Raw genomic sequence first — 22,905 nt, 5'->3', positions numbered from 1 at the left:
ATAAAAATAATTAAAAAATGTCGACCTTTATACCTTTATTGTACTAATTAATAGTTTACAATGTAATTACCCGGAAGCTCTTTGTTCTATGCACAGGTGATGACACCTGTAGCATTTGCTTGGTAGTGTGGCGCGCGCTGAGGTATTGAGGAATTTACATGGCTGTAGTAAGTAACCAGCTAAAACGCAATTGAACTTTTAAAATCAAACGTTGTATTAAGTTATAAAAGATCAAGCGTCAAACTCGGAGAACGTATTCATCAAATTGACAACGCTTCGTTGGACTTGTTATTTTACTTACAAAGGGTTTTTTTTGTATCGACATAAGAATTGGACAATAGATCGGATTGTGACAAACAAACGTACGATAGGGTAGGTGTAGAGCTTAGTTAGTATCCTTCCAAGACCGCAGAGATTCCAATACTTTTACAGGTAAGAAAAGATGAATTCAATATTTAGGCCTAACTTGATGAGTTACATTATATTTTGTGTTTTGTTATATTCACGGGTTAGTCAAAACGACAGTTTTCAAGTGATATTATGTTGGTGTATAAGCTTCTTCTATCTTCTCTTCTGACCCTTTGCCCCAGCTACATTACTTGCTTTTAGCCGATGCTTTACGAACAAAACATAGGCCTACGTTTTTGTATTTTTAGTTATAGTACAGTAAACTGCAGAGAAGTTAAAATCGTAGTTTTATGATATGCATTTTATTATAATTAGTATTATTTATTAGTACTTTTATGGTCCGTTTATGGACCATGGTAGGTCTAATGTCTACGTTGTCGATCTATTTAGAATTGGGTGACTATTGTTCTCATTTTTCAAACTAGTTTTTATCAAATGTTTAGGCCTATAAATTATATGCAAATTTCAATATTGAGATTTTAATATGCAGTGACATAAATATATTTATAAATATACGGTGATATTTAAAAAGAAGAATACATAGTATAATACGTTAGTGTACCCTAAATAGGGTTGGTTTGGATTAAAACATATATTATTGTCCCTCGTTTGGTTCACGGTTCCCTTAATAACAGTTTCCTGAATCGGAGTGTTATTCCTTAAAAGTGTCCTCTGATTAGAGGTGTCATCCCTAATAAATATGTCCCCTGAATAGGGGTGTCTTAAAGGAGGGATTATACCATCTATAGAAGTACACCTCCATGGTTCTACTGTGGGAGAATAAACATTTTTTAAATAGCGTGTTTATGTTTAAACAACACCAAAATAGGTAAAAATATTGTATCCAATGAAATAGATTTAATTTCCACCAAATGACCCCGAATTTCAGAAATGGTCTACAAATCCATATATAACCTGATAACCACAATTGACGAGTACAGTTTTTCTAACTTTTAAATTAGCATTTTGTTCAGGATGAACGGCTTGGGTCAATTAATACAATGTGTACTATTTTTGGTAGCTCTTAAGAGTTGACCTGTTTTCAACGTTATTATTCAAATATAAAGTTTTTTGTTAGATCTCATTGTAATTTTACACACTCCAGTAAAGTAGCACTTAACCAACATGTAGTTTATTTCGTCAGGACAAAATATTATCTGTTCAATGACATCAAAAGTACAAATAAATTAAAATTAATACCAATAAGTTAATTACAGTACAATATAATCCAACATTTAATGACATTATTAAAATATGTAAAAAAATATCAATAAGTGTAAGCCATACCTTTTATTCTATTTCTTATATTATAACTTTATTTAACTTTACTTCCAGCTGGTCAAAATAATGCGAGCTGATGCATAGCAGGGGCTCTCTTAAATTCCAACAGAATACAAAGTAAATAACAAAACAGAAGACGGTAAAAGTAGATCTGTATTACATTAAAGTACATTGCAAAATGTAACTAAAACTGATGAACATTATTTATAATATTGATAGATCATAGATATAAATTATTACCAGGACTGGTTAACTGAAAACAAATTATCTTTACATGTTGGCAAAACCGAAAGTATTATCTTTGGTAGCAGAGCGAAGCTTAACAAAGTAAAAGAGTTTTCTGTAGAATTAATGGGCCGTAGAATCAAAAGTACTAAGCAAGTTAAATATTTAGGTATTGATTTAGACCAATATGTATCATGTGATATCATTGCAACTAGTGTTATCAGTAAAGTTAAGTCAAGGTTGAAGTTTTTACATAGGCAAAGTTCGTGCTTGAATAAAAAATGTCGTAAACTATTAAGCACTGCTTTAATACAATGTACATTTGACTATTCTGCCTCGGCATGGTACGGCGGTGTCAATAAGAATCTTAAACATAAATTACAAACTGCCCAAAACAAGATGGCACGTTTCATTTTAAATGTTGGTCCGAGGTCTCACATAGGTGCCAAAGAGCTTTCCGATCTTGGGTTTCTTAATGTCAGCCTCAGAAATAAGTTTTTAAGATTAAATTATGTTCACAAAATTCGTTATAACTTTAATACGCCTTCTTTCCTTAAGGATAACTTTTTGTTAATTTCTGATCATCACAACCATTTCACCAGGGGTACAACATTTAATTTTGTCACTCCTAAGGCTACTGGCGTTAATGATACGACTTTTTATTTCTTAGGTATCCGTGACTGGAACAGGCTCCCCAATTCACTCAAATCAATACAAAATAATGCAACCTTCAAAATAAAACTTAAAGAATATTTTAATAATGAACAGCTTGGTATTTCAGTTTAATTAAGCTATTTTTAATATTGTTTTTTTGATGTTTTCTTGTCTTGTATGTATTTTCTTGTTTTTTCATTTTTACTGAGTCATACTTAACGATAATTGTACTAGGCCCAACCACTCACTTTTCAGTCATTACGGATTGGACCCCATTGGAAATAAGTTTACTTTTTTGTCGACTTAATGGGTTATCCAGGTATTCTTTTTATACATTGTATATTTTAACTTTTATGTATGAATATCAAATAAAATCAATCAATCAATGCAACAATGAAATAAACCGTTTACTTCATTCATGTGCGTTCTACGTACGGTACTGGCAATATGTTTCATAAGCATACATTTAGGCTACACAAGCTAGTTATAATTTGTGAAAATAGTTTAATGTAGGCGTACTCAGTAGTTGTTTTTTCTCGGAAACCATTCTCAAGTATGATTAACATAATTAAATGGCAGAACATGAACCGGAGTTTCCTGAAAGCTGATGTTCCAACCCTGTAACACTTATTGTTAATCCAGTTGATCCTTCCTAGGTCGATTATTCCAATTGACCAATGAGAAGAAACTTATCAAACTTATTTAATCTAACCACAATCCTTAGCAATATCCAAGCAAAACTAAAATCTCGCTCAATTATAAAACTAAAAGATAGCGACCTACCGTGACTTTATACAAAAGATAGCGACCTAAAGTGACTTTATACAAAAGTTTGATAAAGGATTACACCGTTCGTTCATTTTGAATAGAATAGGAGTTTCATTGTAAATGGTAAGATTCGTCAACAAGTTGTTCTTCATTATAATATCTGTGTTGATTTATTATGTAATTATTACTGTAACTATAACATTAGTCTCTTTGCTTGAACACCGACATTAATCTTTGACATTTTATGTATTCTGTTGAATCCTATATGAATAGCTCAATGCTAACTTTCAAAATATAATACAATTAAGTATACAGTAGCAGCCACTTAATGTACTTACACATCAAACATTTATGCTGTGTAGTGCAAACAGTAACACCGTGTATACACAATATATTATTGTGTTTGTGGGTTTTATTGCACTTAATTCAAACTACGAGAAAAACAGCAATGAAGCGAATAACAATATGGACGACTTATTTGAAAGAAGTAAAATTATGACCTCATTACATTGAGCAACTGTACAATTGTCATCATCAAATCAATATTTGAACAGACAAATCTTTTATATACCAATATCCTATATAACAGAATACATGCGTACTAACTCTAAAAGCACGTTTACCATTGCCGTACATATTAACAAGATTAGTTTTATACTTTATAATAATAATTAAAACAAAGTTCTCTATATAGGCCCTAAGCTTATTTAAAAGAAAGCTTAAACTAGATGTACAAAATATAAAAGTAACAAAAGTACATTATTATAGTCCAATGTTTACCAAATATTAGTAACTTGTATTTATTATCCATAATTCTCATTGAAATTATTAATATTTTTTCAAAATATGTGACGTCATTATAGAACGTAGCACTGATTCAGTAGTGTTCTACTTCGGTCAGATTAATAATAAAATCTTACATAAAATAGAATAGACCTATAACACTTCGCTTCGTGGTTATTATAGTGACCCTAATATTGCACTTCTGTTGTATGTCGAATGTCCGCGTGCGTACGTAGAACTAAGTTTCTGACATTTTACAATATTTAATGCTACTGTGTTTTTTTTTTTCAATTTAGATTTAAAACGAAATACTGGTTACAGAAGGATTGAAAGCCAACATAAGAATAATGTCTTTTAACGTAAGTAGACCTCTTTTTTTTAACCAAATTTTATTAAATTGTTATTGGTCTTTTCTAACTTTGACATTTAATGCAGGCCCGATTTTTCCCCACATTGATCGATAATAATAATGACCCTGAAGTACTTAAATGATCTCGTTGTACAAACCATTGAGGGCGGAAAGGTGGAGATTAAAGTTGTGGTTACGTCCGGCTCCGTCAAATTGTCATACGGGTATCAATCACATTTAACACGTCACGTCACGTTTTACAAGGGCTATATGCGGCTACAAAATGTGTATTTTCATGTGTTTGTCCTACAACCCCCATTACCCACTCCCCAATTACCCACTCCCCGATTACCCACTCCCCATGACCCCCTCCCCCATGACCCCCTCCCCCATAACCCCATCACTCAAACAGGTCAAATATGCGCGAACATTAAAGGTTAATAATGAATATATTGTACATTATTGAGATTTTAATTATCATTCATTTATACTTAGCAGTATATTCATGCCCGCATAAATATGACGGGAATACTAATTTAGCCTTAGATTTAATATAACTTGTTGTTGTTTGCGATCAACTGCTTGGTATGAGATGTCTGATAATGCTACTAACAGGCTATACAAGCCTTATAGTAAGTACGATAGCTTTAGCTATTCGAGACTAAATGGATCACAAGATGACGTAAGTGTTTCTGTTAATTTGTCGAGTATAGACGTCGAGAGAGTTTTGTAAACGATACATGTATTATTTTTCAAAACTTTTATATTTTGTGACAGGACATTGAGTTGACAAAGTACAATGCGAGTGGAAATGGATCTCATGTAAATGACGGGTACGAAAGAGGTGGTGAGCCTCATCTTCAACAACATACGTCGTCTCAGGCAGACGATGTGGCAATCGACAAAGAGGAACCACAGCAACCAACAGGGTTTTGGGCGGTAAGATTTTTCCAAAATTATTTTTGGAAAATCTGGTATTCAGAAATATATGCATGTATTACCTCAGTAATTTGGATAGGAAGGTTTTAAGATTTTAGGAGTTTCGTGGTTTTAGGATAGTTTCATACCAGTAACTATTATATACAACGTTTATTAGCCCTTGAAACACGTTTCACAGACTACGAATTTTCTCTTAAATAATAATATAATATTCTATAATATTATAATATGTCATATATAAAGGCATAGAGAGGAAACCGCCTGGTGATATACTAGTACGGAAGAGCCATTCATACGATCTCTGTTGCGCATGCGTACAATTGAGAACTATTGTTGTTCGACCGTAGCATGCCAAGGGTGTAAAAGAGTCGAAATTGAACCATCTATAAACATACAAATGGTCTAATGGTTAGGACGTCTGCAATTTAAGCAGAAGGTTCCGGGTGTGAATCTCGGTTGGGCGGCATTTTCTCATTCTCACAGATGTCCTCATCTAATCGTTTAATAATTAATGTTCAATATATTACGGATCGGTTTAGTTGCCTGCAAATTTATATATTATAATATATACAAACAAAAGTTAAATTTTAGATTCGAGATCTAATTAAAGTGACTATTTGAAGCAATAATTGTGAAATGTCTTTCTTTTCTAGTCTGTTGATGAAGCTAAGGAAGCAGCAAGTGACCTTTACACTGACAACAAGAAGCAAACACATTGGATCATCGCCATCATCTTTACATTACTTTACATCGCCTACTTTGCCTACGCACTGTGGTATGATTATGACGAAGCTGAGATTCTTCTTATTTTCACATGTATAGGTGTTTTCATTTTTATTTACGCGGTGATTCGCGATAATGCTGGAAGTCAAATTGAGGAGAGCTTAATCAAACCGGCTTCACATAAAGTTGACAATAATTGGAGCCATATAAAATGGTAGGTTTAAACATTCGTTTTTGTATACTGTATAGGAGACATTATTCTTAAGGTCAATTTACACAGACGAGCGGAATGGCAAGCGGAAGCCGCATAGCTTGTCCCACGTAGAATGTGTATCTATCCTGGGGGAACCGCCTGTCCTCTCCGCGTTGTGTGTAATTGGTAATAAGGAATAACATAGATTCTATGTATTTATTACCGCTCGTCTGTGTAAATTGGTTTTTATTCGACCATCATGTTGTTTTATTCGGTTTCTATACTAATCTTTAATTTCTGAACCTCGCACATTTGTCCATATAAAAGTACAAAGAGCTATAGCGTGCATAATATCTGCTGAATCGTATACGAATCATATATGCTTTCTATGTGACTCATGCTCTGCTTTTTATTGTTTTATTGCAGTTTCATACCTTTTAAACTCCATTTTATATGTGTATTTTCTTGCTGTCTTGTGTACATATGTTGACAATGATTTTGACCAAATAAATGAATGTATACATTGTATCATTTAGGCCTATGTCTAGTATTAGCAATAATTATAATGATTATTTGTTTTATTACAGGCCATTGTATATCTTGCTTGTGGTAGCATTCATCATCATTTTGGTGTTTTTAGTCAAAGATTCTCCCGAACAGCTCATTTCTTTTGGTGGTTTGGTTATTTTTGTCCTTTTTACCTACATCTTTTCGAAACATCCGGGTCAGGTAGGAAGATTACTCATCATCAAATCAATAAATTAGATTATACAAAGGAAAGATTGTAATTTTTGGGAAAAACAAATTTGATTTTTGATAGATACAGTATATTGAGAATCAAAATTCTACTTCACACTTAGAAGGAAACAGTCTATACTTATTTGTGTTACAGTATAATTGTATTAATTAGTTAAAATCGTCTTTATTCTTTCAGGTACAATGGCGTCCGGTGTTGTGGGGTCTAACGTTACAGTTTCTCCTTGGACTGTTTGTACTGCGAACAGATATTGGATTTGAAATTTTCGACTGGCTTGGTGACAAAGTTACCATTTTCCTTGATTTTACAGACGCTGGATCTGAATTTCTTTTTGGAGAACTTTACACTAACCATTTCTTTGCATTCAAGGTAAGAATCTATTAAATCCCCCAAACATCAGTCAGCTAAAAAGACTAAAAGAACTTGCAAAACTTGTCAACGACCCAACATCATCAAGTAAGTAATCAAGCAAGTACATGTATAAGACAATTGTGTCTTTCTTCTATCGAATAAGCCCATGATATATATATATACGGTAGCCTTGCGCAAGTTATGAAGATTTTTCGTTTTTCCTCCAGGTTCTTCCAGTTGTGATCTATTTCAGTAGTGTCATCAGTGTATTATACTACCTTGGTGCCATGCAGTTAGTTATCGAGAAAATTGCCTGGCTAATGCAGTATACAATGAAAACATCAGCAGGAGAATCACTCAGTGCTGCCGGAAACATATTCATTGGACAGGTATAAGTACACCACGCTTACCATTTGAAATTCTTTTATGTCGGCAACAATTTCTTTCATCAGCTATACCATTTTATTCAGGAACTATACCATTTTATTCAGCAACTATAACATTTTATTTAGTAACTGTACCATGTTATTCACAACTATACCATTTATTCGGTAACTATACCATTTTATTTTGCAACTATATCATTTGATTCGGCAACTATACCATTTTATTGAGCAACTATACCATTTTATTTGGCAACTACACCATTTTATTTAGCAACTATACCATTTGATACGACTACTATACCATTTATTCGGTAACTATACCATTTTATTTTGCAACTATACCATTTGATTCGGCAACTATACCATTTTATTCAGCAACTATACCATTTTATTCGGCAACTACACCATTTTATTCGGCAACTACACCATTTTATTTAGCAACTACACCATTTTATTTAGCAACTACACCATTTTATTTAGCAACTACACCATTTTATTTAGCAACTATACCATTTGATACGACAACTATGTCATTTGATTCGACTACTATGTCATTTGATACGACAACTATGCCATTGTATTCGTCAACATTACTATTTTTTTCGTTAATATTGTCAGTACAACAACACAATATGTATACCTAAAATGTATATTTTTACTTTCAACCTTCAGACCGAAGCACCGCTTCTGGTTCGGCCATTTTTAAAAGACATGACCCTTTCTGAGATCCATGCCATTATGACTGGAGGGTTCGCTACAATAGCAGGAAGTGTTCTTGGTGCTTACATTTCATTTGGTGTCGATGCATCGCATTTAATAAGTGCATCAGTCATGTCAGCTCCAGCAGCTTTGGCTATGGCTAAATTATTCTGGCCAGAAACAGAAGAATCCAAGATGGTGACTGTAGAACAAGTTAAGATACCAAAAGGGTAGGTGAATACTTTACTTTAATTTTCATTTTGCTTCGTCGTTCTTTAAAATGTCAATGTTCTGGAAGATCCTGCTGAAAAGGAAATAAGCATCGTTCACACACATTGTGTTGAATTCTCCGAATTTAATCTTTTATATTATTGTTCAGTGTGCGTTTGGTATCTATTCGTATTGAAGGTATTTCTAAGAGAAACTTTCGTTTATTTTGTTTCACAGCGAAGAACGAAACATTGTCGAGGCAGCATCAGTAGGCGCTTCCACAGCCGTCTCGCTTGTTGCAAATATCGCAGCAAATCTGATTGCATTCTTAGCCATCTTGGCATTTTTTAATGCTATGCTTACTTGGCTTGGTGGACTTGTTGGAATCGAGGACCCACCCCTTACCTTCGAGGTAAATGCCAGACTTAATGACAGATTTAAACACTATTAGATAACAATAGATGCACGCCAGCTGAATTATTTTCACACATGCTATAAACTCTTTGCATTAGTTTTATTTTGTTGACGATAAAAGCTATTACTTACTTCTGAGGTACGTTTTTCTAATCTGTAAATGAGACTTTTGAGTAACTGACTGGATTGTGACAGGAATGCATTTTCAACGTGAATCATTTTATTTTGAATCGTCCTTTTAGTTGATCTGTTCCTATGTGTTCATGCCAGTTGCCTTTATAATGGGTGTAGAATGGGAAGATTGTCGTGAGGTTGCAGAGTTGATTGGACTTAAGACATTTCTTAATGAATTTGTTGCTTACCTCAAACTTGCGGAATTCATAGAAGCTGGAAGAATATCGGTAGGTATACAGTACTACTTTTTATTTCTCAAAAAATTACATTTTTTATGCGCGTTCGATGCTACGACTTTCTTATAAATGCGTGCGCACCAACTCTACTATCGTTTATACTGAAGTAAATTTTACTGAGTACATTAATACTATTAATTTTGTATATAGAAACGGTCCGAAGTCATCGCCACGTATTGTCTGTGTGGATTTGCTAACATAGGCTCAATTGGGGTTCAACTTGGAGGGCTTACTCCAATGGCTCCGTCTCGGAAAGCTGACTTTGCAACTGTTGCAATTCGCGCCCTAATCGCTGGAACGATTGCTTGTTTTATGACCGCTTGTATTGCAGGTATGTATTTACAAACATTTTTTGTCGATTAGAGAGAACACAAAATTAATAAATACCTCCAACTTGGCTCGCACTTTCCTATAATATATGCAAATACTATATGTTAAATGTGCACGCATATACGTAGGCCTACAGGATAGCAGTTGTAGCATTCCAGTTCCTTCAACATTGCTTGATAACTTTGTGTTTCCTTTCAGGAATTTTATACGAGGAGAACCTTGAAGAGATGACGATGATGATGAATGTTACGACGGTTGCACCAGTTACGTAATTCAGCCCATTAATACATCAAAATCTGGAGATATTTTTTACATGTAAAATATGCAGTATATTACTGTGTGTAATAAATAGTAATATCATAATTTAATTAATGAATTAGTATTATATAGAAAACATTTTTAACTAATAGACATTTTTTATTTCATTATTTTATATCATTTTCCATAAGTTTTAACCCGTCTATATTTTACAACTAACATCTTATTTTAAATTACTTCGACAACTTTGTATCTTGTTCGATACGAAATAGAGTAACGGTTGTGGAACTCATTTTATACTGTATATAGCCTGGATATTGTAATAAAGTTGAGTAATTAGACGATTATAGTTTCATGTTATCTTCCTGACGAAATGAGTGTTAAAGTAAAAACTCGGTTTGATCAGAAAAAAAGAAAGTTTTACAAAATGTTTGGTACCACTCTTGTAATCACATTGTTAGTGGTACTGGTAGTAGTATTATCTATTTCAAAATCTAGATCCGTCGCTGAGCAACCTTGATGGGTGCATGAAGTGTGACTTTACAAAGGTATATTTACCTAAGGTAGTTATATAGGTCTACGGTCAGAGTACACGAATAACTACAATACCTTCCATTAACGTACATGGAGACAAAATATAGCTGGAACCCAAATAACACTGTAGTGCCTGTGAAGTTCATCATGGAACAGGTAAGTGGAATTAGAAGACTTCACATAGCCTGATGTATTTTGTTTCCGTCAACGATTATTTTTATTTCAATATGACATGAATACAGAAAAATTTTACATAATTATAGACAACAAAGCAGGTATAATCATATTGAGGATCTATAATATTCATGTCACGTATAAGACCCTTTTCAAACTAAAAAATATAATTTAATAAACTTTAGTTTGTTATCGAATTTAGTATCGCAGACAGGATTATTCGTTATATTATTTTGAAAGTTCATTTCTACTTGGGTCCTTGGTAAACACTCTAGCTAGCTAGCACTCTTTCTCTAGCTAGCTAGTACTCTTTCTCTGCATGAAACCGCAACTTCGTGGTGAATGGTTTGTGAGGTTGTACACCAAATATAAATGATTCCAAGCTGTTCATTATTTAAATATTCTTTAAGTTTTATTTTGAAGGTTGCATTATTTTGTATTGATTTAAGTGAATTGGGGAGCCTGTTCCAGTCACGGATACCTAAAAAATAAAAAGCCGAATCATTAACGCCAGTAGCCTTAGGAGTGGCAAAATTAAAAGTTGTACCCCTGGTGAAATGGTTATGATGATCAGAAATTAATAAAAAGTTATCCTTAAGAAAAGAAGGCGTATTAAAATTATAGCGAATTTTGTGAACATAATTTAATCTTAAAAACTTATTTCTGAGGCTGACATTAAGAAACCCAAGATCGGAAAGCTCTTTGGCACCTATGTGAGACCTCGGACCAACATTTAAAATAAAACGTGCCATCTTGTTTTGGGCAGTTTGTAATTTATGTTTAAGATTCTTATTGACACCGCCGTACCACGCCGAGGCAGAATAGTCAAATGTACATGGTATTAAAGCAGCGCTTAATAGTTTACGACATTTTCGCGCCGCTGCTCTAGCCAGCTATGTCCCATGAGGACATATTATTGACTGGTATATCTTTATTCAAAAATGAAAACAACAAATTTACAAAAAAAAAATTCATAAAATATAGCAGCATATAGGGACGCATGCGTCCCAAGCTGAATTGCATTTCATGATAACATTAAAATAAGTGATTACAATTTAAAAAAAAAAAAAAAGGATCGAAGGGCGCAACTCACAAATTAAATTCGTTGATTAAGTTAATCAAATAAGGTAGAGGACTGTTACTATGACGCACTGTATTACAATTGACATTGCGAATCCTGTCGGCATTGCGGGTGTTGTATTTGTGCACAACATTACCCCTGGAAGGAAGAAGTGAGAACAATTTAGACTAAGGATTCAAGATGGATTTAGCAAAGACAATACATAGGTGACGCCTGTGACTCAGACCATCCAGGCGCAACGTGACCAAAGCATCGTTATAACCAGTATAATTCCTACCCAAAACAATTCTACAGGCACGTTTCTGGACCCGTTCGATTGCATTAATGTGATCAATTGTAAGACCACCATTCCAAATGGGTACCGCATATTCTAAAACTGGTCGTACCGCACCTACATACATATTCGTTAATAAGCTGTTTCATAGCGGTAGCTTTGGTATCTAAGGCCGACAGTTTTGATAAAAAGGAAACTCGACTATAATTTATATGTTCCAGCTGCTGGACCCAAAAAAACGGTTTGGGAAAAGAGTCTATGAGGGCTCACGGTTGAACGATTTTGGATTCTTGCCCTTTGATTGGTTGACACGCGCGAATCAACAGATTGTGGAAGAATTTTCACTTGAGAAGTCACGTTGTCTCGAGTGTTCAGTTGCATGCCTACAGTTCAGGTTGAGGTCAGACAAACAGGCCTACAGCACATTAAAGTTCAAATTGACCATTTTTAACTGCCATTTTTGAATTAGTAGATTAATATTTGTTGGCAAATAATACATTGTTGGAAAGGTACACATGTCTTTTTTCAAGTGCTGTGTATACAATTAACTAGTGAAAAAATGGGCATGTGATTCATAATTAAAGAACTATCTGTGATTTGTATGTATCTTTGCGAATAAAGGACATCTTTTTAATAATTAATCATAAATTGATCAAAAGAAAAATGATTAATTTTAAAATGTCGAGGAGCGGCGTTTTTTCTAAGAAATATTTCTTGTGTATTCAAGCACGAACTTTGCCTATGTAAAAACTTCAACCTTATTACTGATAACACTAGTGGCAATAATATCACATGATAAATATTGGTCTAAATCAATACCCAAATATTTACCTTACTTAGTACTTCTGATTCTACGGCCCATTAATTCCACAGAAAACTCTTTAACTTTGTTAAGCTTCGCTCTGTTACAAATATAATACTTTCGGTTTTGCCAACATGTAAAGATAATTTGTTTTCAGTTAACCAGTCCTGGCACTTAGCTAGGACAATACTTAATTTATGAGCAATTTTGGTGGCATCGTGAGAGAATACAGAATCGTAGAATCATCAGCATATAGCAATAATTGAACATCAGAATCAATACAAGAAGCAATATCATTTAAATAACATAAAAAAAGAATAGGGCCCAAGATGCTACCTTGCGGTACACCATGAGTAACTATAAGAGGTTCAGAGCAGGTACATCCACACTGACAACTTGTGTACGGTTAGCGAGATAAGATTGAAACCAGTCAGTACACTTAAAACCCATGCATTTTAGCTTGTTAATTAAAATCACATGATCGACGGTATCGAAAGCTTTTTGTAAGTCAATTAGAACCATTCCAGTAAGAAGGCCTTTGGACTTATTGTTTTTTAAACCGTCGATGAGATTTATGAGGTTGCTTTCAGTTGAATGGGCCTGCCGAAAACCGGATTGATAGGCATAAAGTATATTATTTTCAACTTGTATTGCTACAGATTTTTCAAGAATCTTTGATACCGTACTAGGCAGAATACTAATCGGCCGATAATTCTCAACACATGTTCTAGTATTTTTTTGAAATAGGGGGTAACTTTAGCTGTTTTTAGATCATGAGGAAAACAATTAGATTAAATTTTAAACGAAAGGTTAATGATATGAGCTATTGGTTCAGCCAAGATTATCGCACCGTCACGTAAAAATCTTGAGGGAATATTATCTAGACTGACGCTTTTGTTTACATTTAGGCTTTCAGGTTGATTTTTAACAAATTCTATGGTAACAGGCTCTAGCTTAAACATTTTACCTTTTAATTTTACGTAGTATTTATGAAGATCGTTAGTGGACATGGTAAATAAGCCTATGCATTTTGAGTGTTGACGCAACATTCGTAAAAAACTCATTGAAACGAGAGGCAACGCCTTTTGGACAGAAAGTTTTTTTCCATTGTCATCGAGAACTATTTTAGTATTTGTTTCACAATTTGTTTGAGAGTTTTTCATAATTTTTAAGGGTTGTCTTTATTTTCATCTTATTAAATCTTATCGAGAAAATAATTAGATTTAGCTTTTGTTGAGCTTTGTTCCTAGAGGCACAATACGATTTGTATATATCTAGATTAGATTTATCTTTCTTGAATTGTTTTAAAAGTGTGTCTCTTACTTTGATTTCATTAGCAATTTCGGAGGTAAACCAGGGTGCTATGTTTTGTTTAAGTCTAACTTGTTTTATTGGCGCAATTGAGTTGATCACCTTAATGATGATATCTTTAAGAGTTTGGAGAATCATGGTCAGAACGAATGATATATTTTCCAATTTCTGTTCTTATCAGTGTACATTCTTACACTTTAAAACTACTGTGTTAAAATTCTATTGATGGTCTAAGAAAGGAAAATTAAATAAATAATAAAGTAAATTCTTTATTTTCAGGTGTCGATTTTCGTAATTAAAATAGGTCATATTTAGACCTTTATTTTAATTATGGATATGACTGTTTGTCGAGTTCTGTCTATGCTTTTCCGAATTCTTACTATTCGTCCCCGAGTTCTGACTATGCTTCTCCGAATTCTCACTATTCGTACACGAGTTCTGACCATGCTTCTCCGAATTCTCACTATTCGTCTCCGAGTTCTGTCTATGCTTCTCCGAATTCTCACTATTCGTCTCCGAGTTCTGAGTATTCGTCCCTAATAATTAGTCATGACTATGCAAGGATAATTTCGTTTAGAGTTTGTCTATAAGATTATTTGATTAATGTAAATATTTGCATGAATCTGTCTTTCTTATGCCAGCGATAAATATATTTAATTTATTGTGATTTAGCACACCTCTCTATCAAACATATCTTGTGGCCCTAACTGTTTTGTAATGTCACTGTTCATTATTAATATTCAAAATAATATTATCTTAATACGGAGACTGTTGTTGTATGATAATGTAGATGTAATACACGTTTATCTAAATACTAAGAAATAAATTATTTAGAGAGGCTACTGTGAATTAGAGATTTTGTATTTATATAATGTCCTGTAAAATACTGTGAATGTCTCATAGAAACACTGTCTTTTTTGTTTTATGTTTTAAAAGTACGTGATATAGTTTCATATTCAATGCTGTATATTTAAATTACTGTATGTGACGTAAATTAAGGCAATTTAGACATTACTCTGTTTTGTTAGAATGTTGTGGAGTTGAAAATCTATAAAGAACCCAGTGGAATAGACAACAGTGGATTTGAACATGAAAATATCACAGTAGATCACGACACAAATGAAGCAGATGACGTCAAAGGTGAAGCAGATGACGTCACAAATGAAGCAGATGACGTCAGTCACACAAAAACTTCACCGTCTGATCGATGTTGGGCAGTAATTATACATTTTATATTATTTAACTCAGTTTCAATTATAAATATGTATGCATATAACAATCGGCAATACGCAACCAGTTTGTAGTTGTGAAAACACGGCAGAAGATGTGTTACATGTCTTCGGCAGAAGATATGTTACATATCTTCTGCCGTGTTTATGTTACATACTTATCTTCTGCCGTGTTTATGTTACATAATTATCTTCTGCCGTGTTTATGTTACATAATTATCTTCTGCCGTGTTTATGTTACATAATTATCTTCTGTCGTGTTTATGTTACATAATTATCTTCTGCCGTGTTTATGTCACATAATTATCTTCTGCCGTGTTTATGTTACATAATTATCTTCTGCCGTGTTTATGTTACATAATTATCTTCTGCCGTGTTTATGTTACATAATTATCTTCTGCCGTGTTTATGTTACATAATTATCTTCTGCCGTGTTTTCACAACTACAGTAGGCAACTCAAGAATATTTGATTTGATTTATTTGAGGTGCAAAATAGGTCCTCAGGACGTAGAAGAACAAATGGTTAAAAAAAACAGAAACAGAGAAGACAAACAAGTTAAACATACTTAAGAATACTGGTACATGGGTTTCAAAATATTAATTTACCGTTGATTCACTATTAAACCGTTGATCACTGTCAGCCCTTAAAATATAATTATTTTTATAACGTTAAATGTCGTTAACAATACACTGTTACTACTACATTATCTTTCAGATTGTAGATTCCTATGGTGCATCTTTTTCAAAATTTTACAACAAACACAAGACCATCATCATAGGTGTAACCAAAATAGTCTTCCTCTTGGCGTACATTGCCTACTTTAGTTACGCATGTTACTACGACTGGGAGAGTGCACAGATTTTGGCAATTTGGACGGGAATTGTTGCTTTTGCATTAAGTTATGGTGCAATACGTGATAGTTTTGGGGAAGCCATCAACACAAAATGCTGGACACCAATATGGGAGAAGATAATGGAGAAATGGGAGTATATCAAATGGTAATTTTAAATCACTAATTAAGCTAAAATCAGATTTTAGATAATCATAAATTCATTCATTTCATTTACTTGTCTCAAGCAATAAACAAACAATAAAATACACAAACATAATAAATAACAGCCAGAACATGAGACAGGGCACCACAAAAGAAAACTACATCACTATCGGTTGGAGACTCTTTACTCCCACTAGCTACTATCAGGTTATATTTTCAAGAGAGCCAACAACAAACTGTACGTGTTCACCTCCCCATACAATACTGCGACAAGCTAATAATAAAGGCGTTTCATGTAGCTCCGCTTATATTTATATTTATCTTCTTTTAGGCCACTGTATATCATCATCATTGCAGGCCACGTTATTGCAATATTTTTTCTAACAAGACAAAATCCAGAACAACTTATTTCAGCAGCAGGGCTGTTGATATTCGTGTTTCTAACTTACGTTTTCTCTAAACACCCTAGACAGGTAGGTCTAATGAACATCACATCACATAACCATTGTAAATAAAAAGAGTTTTTTTTTTATTTTTCTATTATTCAACAACAAGAGCACTGAATAGAAATATAGTAGAGCTACAATATGAAAAGAGATATAATTACTGATTAAATGATTTACAACAAATACTATATTGAGGGCAGTATAATGCTCGAGCGGATACTTTAAAACTGTTGGAAAGAATTATGCCGAACGTAAACGTTTGCTGATTATCTATGTAGGTTACGTTTCGGTACGTATAAGTATATTACAGTTCCATGTGATCAGGGAAGAGTTAAATTATAATTTAACTCTTCCCTGATGTGATTATTACACTAGGACGACCAATTGTACCATAATGTTCAGATAAACTTTGAGACACCTTCCGAAGTAGCAAATCTACTGTTGTTACCGAGGCTGTTCTAAAGCGCCCAGGTAATATCAACTGTTAGGCCTCTGCTTGAACGTTTCAAAGAAGATCACCAGTGTTGTTATTTGCTGATTAGGTTTAATTTGATCAAATTAATTAAACGTAACTTATATATTATCTGCAGACTGGGAAGTCCCATCGAAAGCGATTTTCGGCGGTTAAAGTCCCCCGGGTCTAGCATGTTATGTATGTGTTATTGTTTGTTTTATAAAATCCGGAATAAATTGAATTGAATCTATATTATCGATTCCATCCTTCATTCATCTGTCTGATTTATCATTAAAAGATTAAATGGAGGCCGGTGATTTGGGGTTTAGAACTTCAGTTTCTGCTTGGATTATTTGTCCTTCGCACCGATATCGGGCTGACAATTTTCGATTGGCTCGGAGACATCGTAACGATATTCCTTGGCTTTGCAAACGCTGGAGCAGAATTTGTTTTTGGTGAAAATTATCAGGATCATTACTTTGCATTTTCAGTAAGCATTAATTTAACTATATTTTATTTTCAATCTTTCTACATAACAACAAAAGAGTGTAACAGGAGAGTACAGAAAAAGCAAAAGTAATAAAACTGTCATCTTGTGATGTGCTTGACCAGGACGATACAAAAAAGTAATTATTTGTTAACTGTCTATGTATACAGCATTATACCAAAAAATAACAATTTGAAAGCCTATTCTTATTTGTTCCTGTTAGATCCAAGCTTATAGATAGATAGTTTCGCCCGTTTGTTAAGGAGGAGTTTTCAGTTATGACGTCGAAGGGACGAATGAGCTACGGTTCTCAAGTCCTAATATTAAGGTATAATTCAAGACTGTCTGATATTTGTTTACAGGTTCTGCCAGTGGTTATTTATTTCAGTAGTGTCATCTCAGTATTATACTATCTGGGAGTAATGCAAGTTATCATTAGTAAAGTATCCTGGCTAATGCAAAACACGATGAAGACATCAGCAAGTGAATCCCTTAATGCTGCTGGTAATATATTTGTTGGCATGGTGAGTTTAAGCTTAGTTTATAGTTTTAATATTGGTGGTGGTGATAATGATAATAAGAAGTAACTCTATCATTTTAGACATTGTCCTTGGCTTTGCTTCGCGAACGAAGATGTTATGAAGGGGTTTGTCCACGTCTGTCACAGGCTCGTTTGTGGCTTACAAGTCCGATGCGAGAAAGGCATGTCCGTCCACAACGGCTGCAGAGGAGTGTCGGGTGCAACTCTTGTGCTTGTGGTTCAGCAATTGTAGTCCATTAATAAGTAAATAAGAACAATACAGGAACACATCTACCATTTTAGACATTGTAGACCATTAAGAAGTAACTAAGAACTGTACAAGAACACATCTATCATTTTAGACATTGTAGACCATTAAGAAGTAACTAAGAACAGTATAGGACGACGACAATCATTATTCCTTGTTGTTAAGAAGTAATTCAGTACAGGAACACATCTACCATTTTAGTCCTTGCAACATTAAACTACAATAACATTCCTTGATTTATTCAGTATTACCGCTATATTTTATAGACAGAAGCTCCACTATTGATCCGTCCATTTATAAAAGAAATGACACTGTCCGAACTGCATGCGATAATGACAGGAGGGTTCGCAACAATCGCCGGTAGCGTTCTTGGAGCGTATATCTCATTTGGTATTGATGCGACACACCTTATAAGTGCTTCAGTCATGTCAGCTCCAGCTGCTCTGGCTATGGCTAAACTATTTTGGCCAGAAACAGAAGAATCCAAAACAGCAAATGCAGATCAGGTTAACATACCAAAAGGGTAAATATAAGCATCTTAAATATAGCAGCAAGCAGAACATAGGCTTCTTAAACATAAAGTCTAATTTTAGCAAGAGTTTTCTAAATTGCCATACTTTTGACAAAGGGTAGAAAGAAAGCAAGCTCAAAAAGTATATATAGCAGCAAGCAGAACATAGGCTTCTTAAACATAAAGTCTAATTTTAGCAAGAGTTTTCTAAATTGCCATACTTTTGACAAAGGGTAGAAAGAAAGCAAGCTCAAAAAGTATATATAGCAGCAAGCAGAACATAGGCTTCTTAAATATAAAGTCTAATTTTGGCAAGGTTTTTCCAAATTGCCATACTTTTGACAAAGGGTAGAAAGAAAGCAGGCTCAAAATGTATATATAGCAGCAAGCAGAACATAGGCTTCTTAAATATAAAATCTAATTTTGGCAAGGTTTTTCCAAATTGCCATACTTTTGACAAAGGGTAGAAAGAAAGCAGGCTCAAAATGTATATATAGCAGCAAGCAGAACATAGGCTTCTTAAATATAAAGTCTAATTTTGGCAAGGGTTTTCCAAATTGGCAATTGCTTTAGAAGTTAGCACTAGCAATCTTTAGTTCAAAGTGTTATAGCGTATACCAATACTAATCAATCAATATGTAAATATATTTCTGTCTTTCCAATGAATATATTAAACACACATACTTTAAGGGTCTTTCACACCTGTTCCGGCACGGTTCCGGTCCGGCAAATCGAACGCCAATGTTTCGCTTTCACGACGCTCTACGCGGCTATGCGCCAATCGATATGCGCGTAGCCGCGTAAAAACGAAACATTGACGTTCGATTATATTTGCCGGCGCCGGACCGGAACCGTGCCGGAACAGGTGTGAAAAACCCTTAAGTAATGCTATATTATCAGCTTTTTATCTTTTCTATCTATTCAGTGAAGAAAGAAACATGATAGAAGCCGCGGCATTTGGCGCCACAACTGCCGTATCACTAGTAGCAAACATCGCTGCTAATCTTATTGCTTTCCTTGCCATCTTGGCGTGTTGTAATGCTATTCTTACGTGGTTTGGTGGACTTGTTGGAATCGAGGACCCACCCCTTACCTTCGAGGTAAATGCCAGACTTAACGACAGATTTAAACACTGTTAGATAACAATAGATGCACGCCAGCTGAATTATTTTCACACATGCTATAAACTCTTTGCATTAGTTTTATTTTGTTGACGATAAAAGCTATTGTTAACACGTAGCACGTTAACTCGCCAATTATCGTGCTTATAAACTAAGTCTCATTTGCCAACCCTGGCAGTAGGTCAGGATTGAACCCTAGACCTTGGGATTGGAAGGCAAGGCAACCAAGCTGAAGCTCTACTCTGCTTTAAAGTTATGTACATTTCTCTTCTATATTCGGATCATAATTTGATTATTCGTTGTCAATGCACAGTTAACAGTTAATAAATGGGCAAAACTGCGTAAAAGAAACGTTCAACATTCATAAGCAACTCATCACGTGGTTGTACGGTAACTCTGCTTTTTGTTACAGCTGATCTGTTCATACGTGTTTATGCCTATAGCATTCATCATGGGTGTCGAATGGAATGATTGTAGGCTGGTTGCCGAATTGATTGGTATCAAAACATTTATTAATGAATTCGTGGCATATGAACGTCTGGGAGAAATCATTGAAGCAGGAACTATTTCGGTAGGTATTAGGCCTTAAGCGTGGTTCCCACTAGAGACGCAACGCACAGACGTACGCGCAACGCCAGCGAGTTGACCAATGACAAACCACCGTTCGAATAAGTGGGAACCAGGCATTACTACTGATATTCATTGTTAATTGATATTAGCTTTTATACTGTAGGCTTATGCCTTTATTGTCAACTCAATTATTGTGATGACGATTAAAGATATATTGTCCACCTGAAAAATATTTGTTTAACTTGTTTTTTTAATTCCATTTTAATATCATATATAGTTATTTACTTTGACCAAAACTGGATCGAAAAAAAAATATTTACCTTAAAAACTGTAATTCAAAGCAAAAAAACAGTCAACATGTTTTGTTTGAATTTAACCGTTTTTTATAAGTAAAACATTATTTTTCCGTTTTTCTTTTCTACGAAAGTGATTAACTTGATTAAAACTACAGAATGGTATATTCGAAATCTGATTTTATTAATCTTCATTTTTCATGTTTTTGAAATACAGTACATCTTTAAGGAAACGTTGATGTCTTATACATTTTCATTATTCAATGTTTTTTTTGTTACTGTTGTGTCTTAATTACTGACTTACTGCATAAGGTTTTTTGCAAATAGCGTGTGCATGATGGGAAGTGTTTGGGAGCGTACGTATGTGATTTGTCCGTACGCGTCGTGACATTCCCAAACACTTCTCACCATGCATTGTAAAATGAGGTTCCTCGCGAATTCAAGCTATTTGCGATAAACCTTATTCAAAGAATGTTATAAGATATGATATCATGTTGCTTTAAATGACATAATTTGGTAATTTCAGAAACGCTCAGAGGTTATTGCGACGTACGCACTTTGTGGATTTGCAAATATAAGCTCAATAGGAATCCAACTAGGAGGACTGACGCCAATGGCACCGGAAAGGAAGAGTGACCTGGCACAAGTTGCAATTCGCGCCCTCATCGCTGGAACCACTGCTTGCTTTATGACAGCTTGCATTGCAGGTAAATTTACAATTTGTTTCAAGTACAATTTTAACAATTTTTTTAACTCATGGCGTAAATAAAGATACTATTATGTCCAATTATATACAACATCATTATCATCTAGTATTCACATGTCCTTTCTATATGTGGCATCGTCTCCTTTAGTAAGATATGAAATAACTGCGACTTGAGTTGTATATGTTAGGGAATTGATATTAAACGTGTATATTCAATGATATACCAGAATTACAAGAATATTATTAACAAATCTTTTAATAATGACAATCATAAAATAGATTATAAATGTGTATTGGTTATGTTGTAGGCATATTATACGAAGGAGACGAGGAAACGTCACCGACGACAGACATGATGACAAAGATGATGACTATTACATAGAGTCTTCTATTAATATACTCAACACAATTTACATAATTCTTTAAACAATATAATATGCCCCGTCTTTACAGATAATTTCAAAGAATAGAAATGTAAATTCAAGTAATTTTAGTAAGTTTTGAATCATGTAGTTAGAATGTAAATGATTGCGATAACCCAGAGATATAACATCGAGAACCAGAGTCATACGACATAGGAAGCAGTGATACAAAAGAACGCCGCCAATATTTTTCAAAAGTTTTAATTTGCACATACAGTACTAACATTGCTGAGGTGTGTGCCGGTAGGCCTAGCACACGTGTGAGTTACGTAACACTTTGTGCGACAGGTCAATTGATTGTAAAGTGCATCGTAGTTGATACAAATTACGACAGGTTATTACAAAGTGCAACGATTACAACGTAACCCTTCTTCATATGGCTCTGTGGTGAACTCTTAGTAAATGTCAAACGTTTATATAAGGGTCAATCTAAGGCGTGTTATTGTTGGTTGCAATATTAAGAATTGATTAACTGAAACTAATAGAATAATATTTGTTGAATAATATAATAATATTCAATATTTAGTTATTGAAAAGGATTTGTGTTTTTAAAGTGCATATTGTACAA

General features: G+C 34.1%; 2 protein-coding genes across 4 annotated transcripts; both read left to right on the top strand.

The window, feature by feature from the left end:
- Nucleotides 1-150: 150 nt before the first annotated feature.
- On the top strand, nt 151-10,482 carry LOC144851466 (solute carrier family 28 member 3-like). Of its 3 annotated transcripts, none has more exons than XM_078708975.1 (12): nt 151-167; nt 4,416-4,478; nt 5,246-5,407; nt 6,061-6,344; nt 6,911-7,052; nt 7,258-7,449; nt 7,659-7,820; nt 8,490-8,746; nt 8,964-9,138; nt 9,383-9,541; nt 9,701-9,881; nt 10,079-10,482. In XM_078708975.1, the coding sequence occupies exons 2-12, from the start codon at nt 4,467-4,469 to the stop codon at nt 10,150-10,152; spliced, it is 1,800 nt and encodes a 599-aa protein (XP_078565101.1). In that variant the 5' UTR covers nt 151-167; nt 4,416-4,466; the 3' UTR covers nt 10,153-10,482. The 3 variants fall into 3 exon arrangements, with proteins under 3 accessions (XP_078565101.1, XP_078565094.1, XP_078565086.1); XM_078708968.1 differs by lacking the exon at nt 151-167 and adding an exon at nt 204-372; XM_078708960.1 differs by lacking the exon at nt 151-167 and adding an exon at nt 204-432.
- A 7,315-nt stretch (nt 10,483-17,797) lies between these two features.
- On the top strand, nt 17,798-22,905 carry LOC144851568 (solute carrier family 28 member 3-like). The gene is made up of 7 exons (XM_078709096.1): nt 17,798-17,929; nt 18,289-18,450; nt 18,981-19,237; nt 20,151-20,325; nt 20,759-20,917; nt 21,736-21,916; nt 22,224-22,905. The coding sequence occupies exons 2-7, from the start codon at nt 18,349-18,351 to the stop codon at nt 22,295-22,297; spliced, it is 948 nt and encodes a 315-aa protein (XP_078565222.1). The 5' UTR covers nt 17,798-17,929; nt 18,289-18,348; the 3' UTR covers nt 22,298-22,905.

Source organism: Antedon bifida, chromosome 1 (genome assembly GCF_963402885.1).
Source record: "Antedon bifida chromosome 1, ecAntBifi1.1, whole genome shotgun sequence".
Lineage (NCBI taxonomy): Eukaryota > Metazoa > Echinodermata > Crinoidea > Comatulida > Antedonidae > Antedon > Antedon bifida.
Note: the sequence above shows the minus strand (reverse complement) of the source record. Positions and strands in the feature narration are given on the sequence as shown.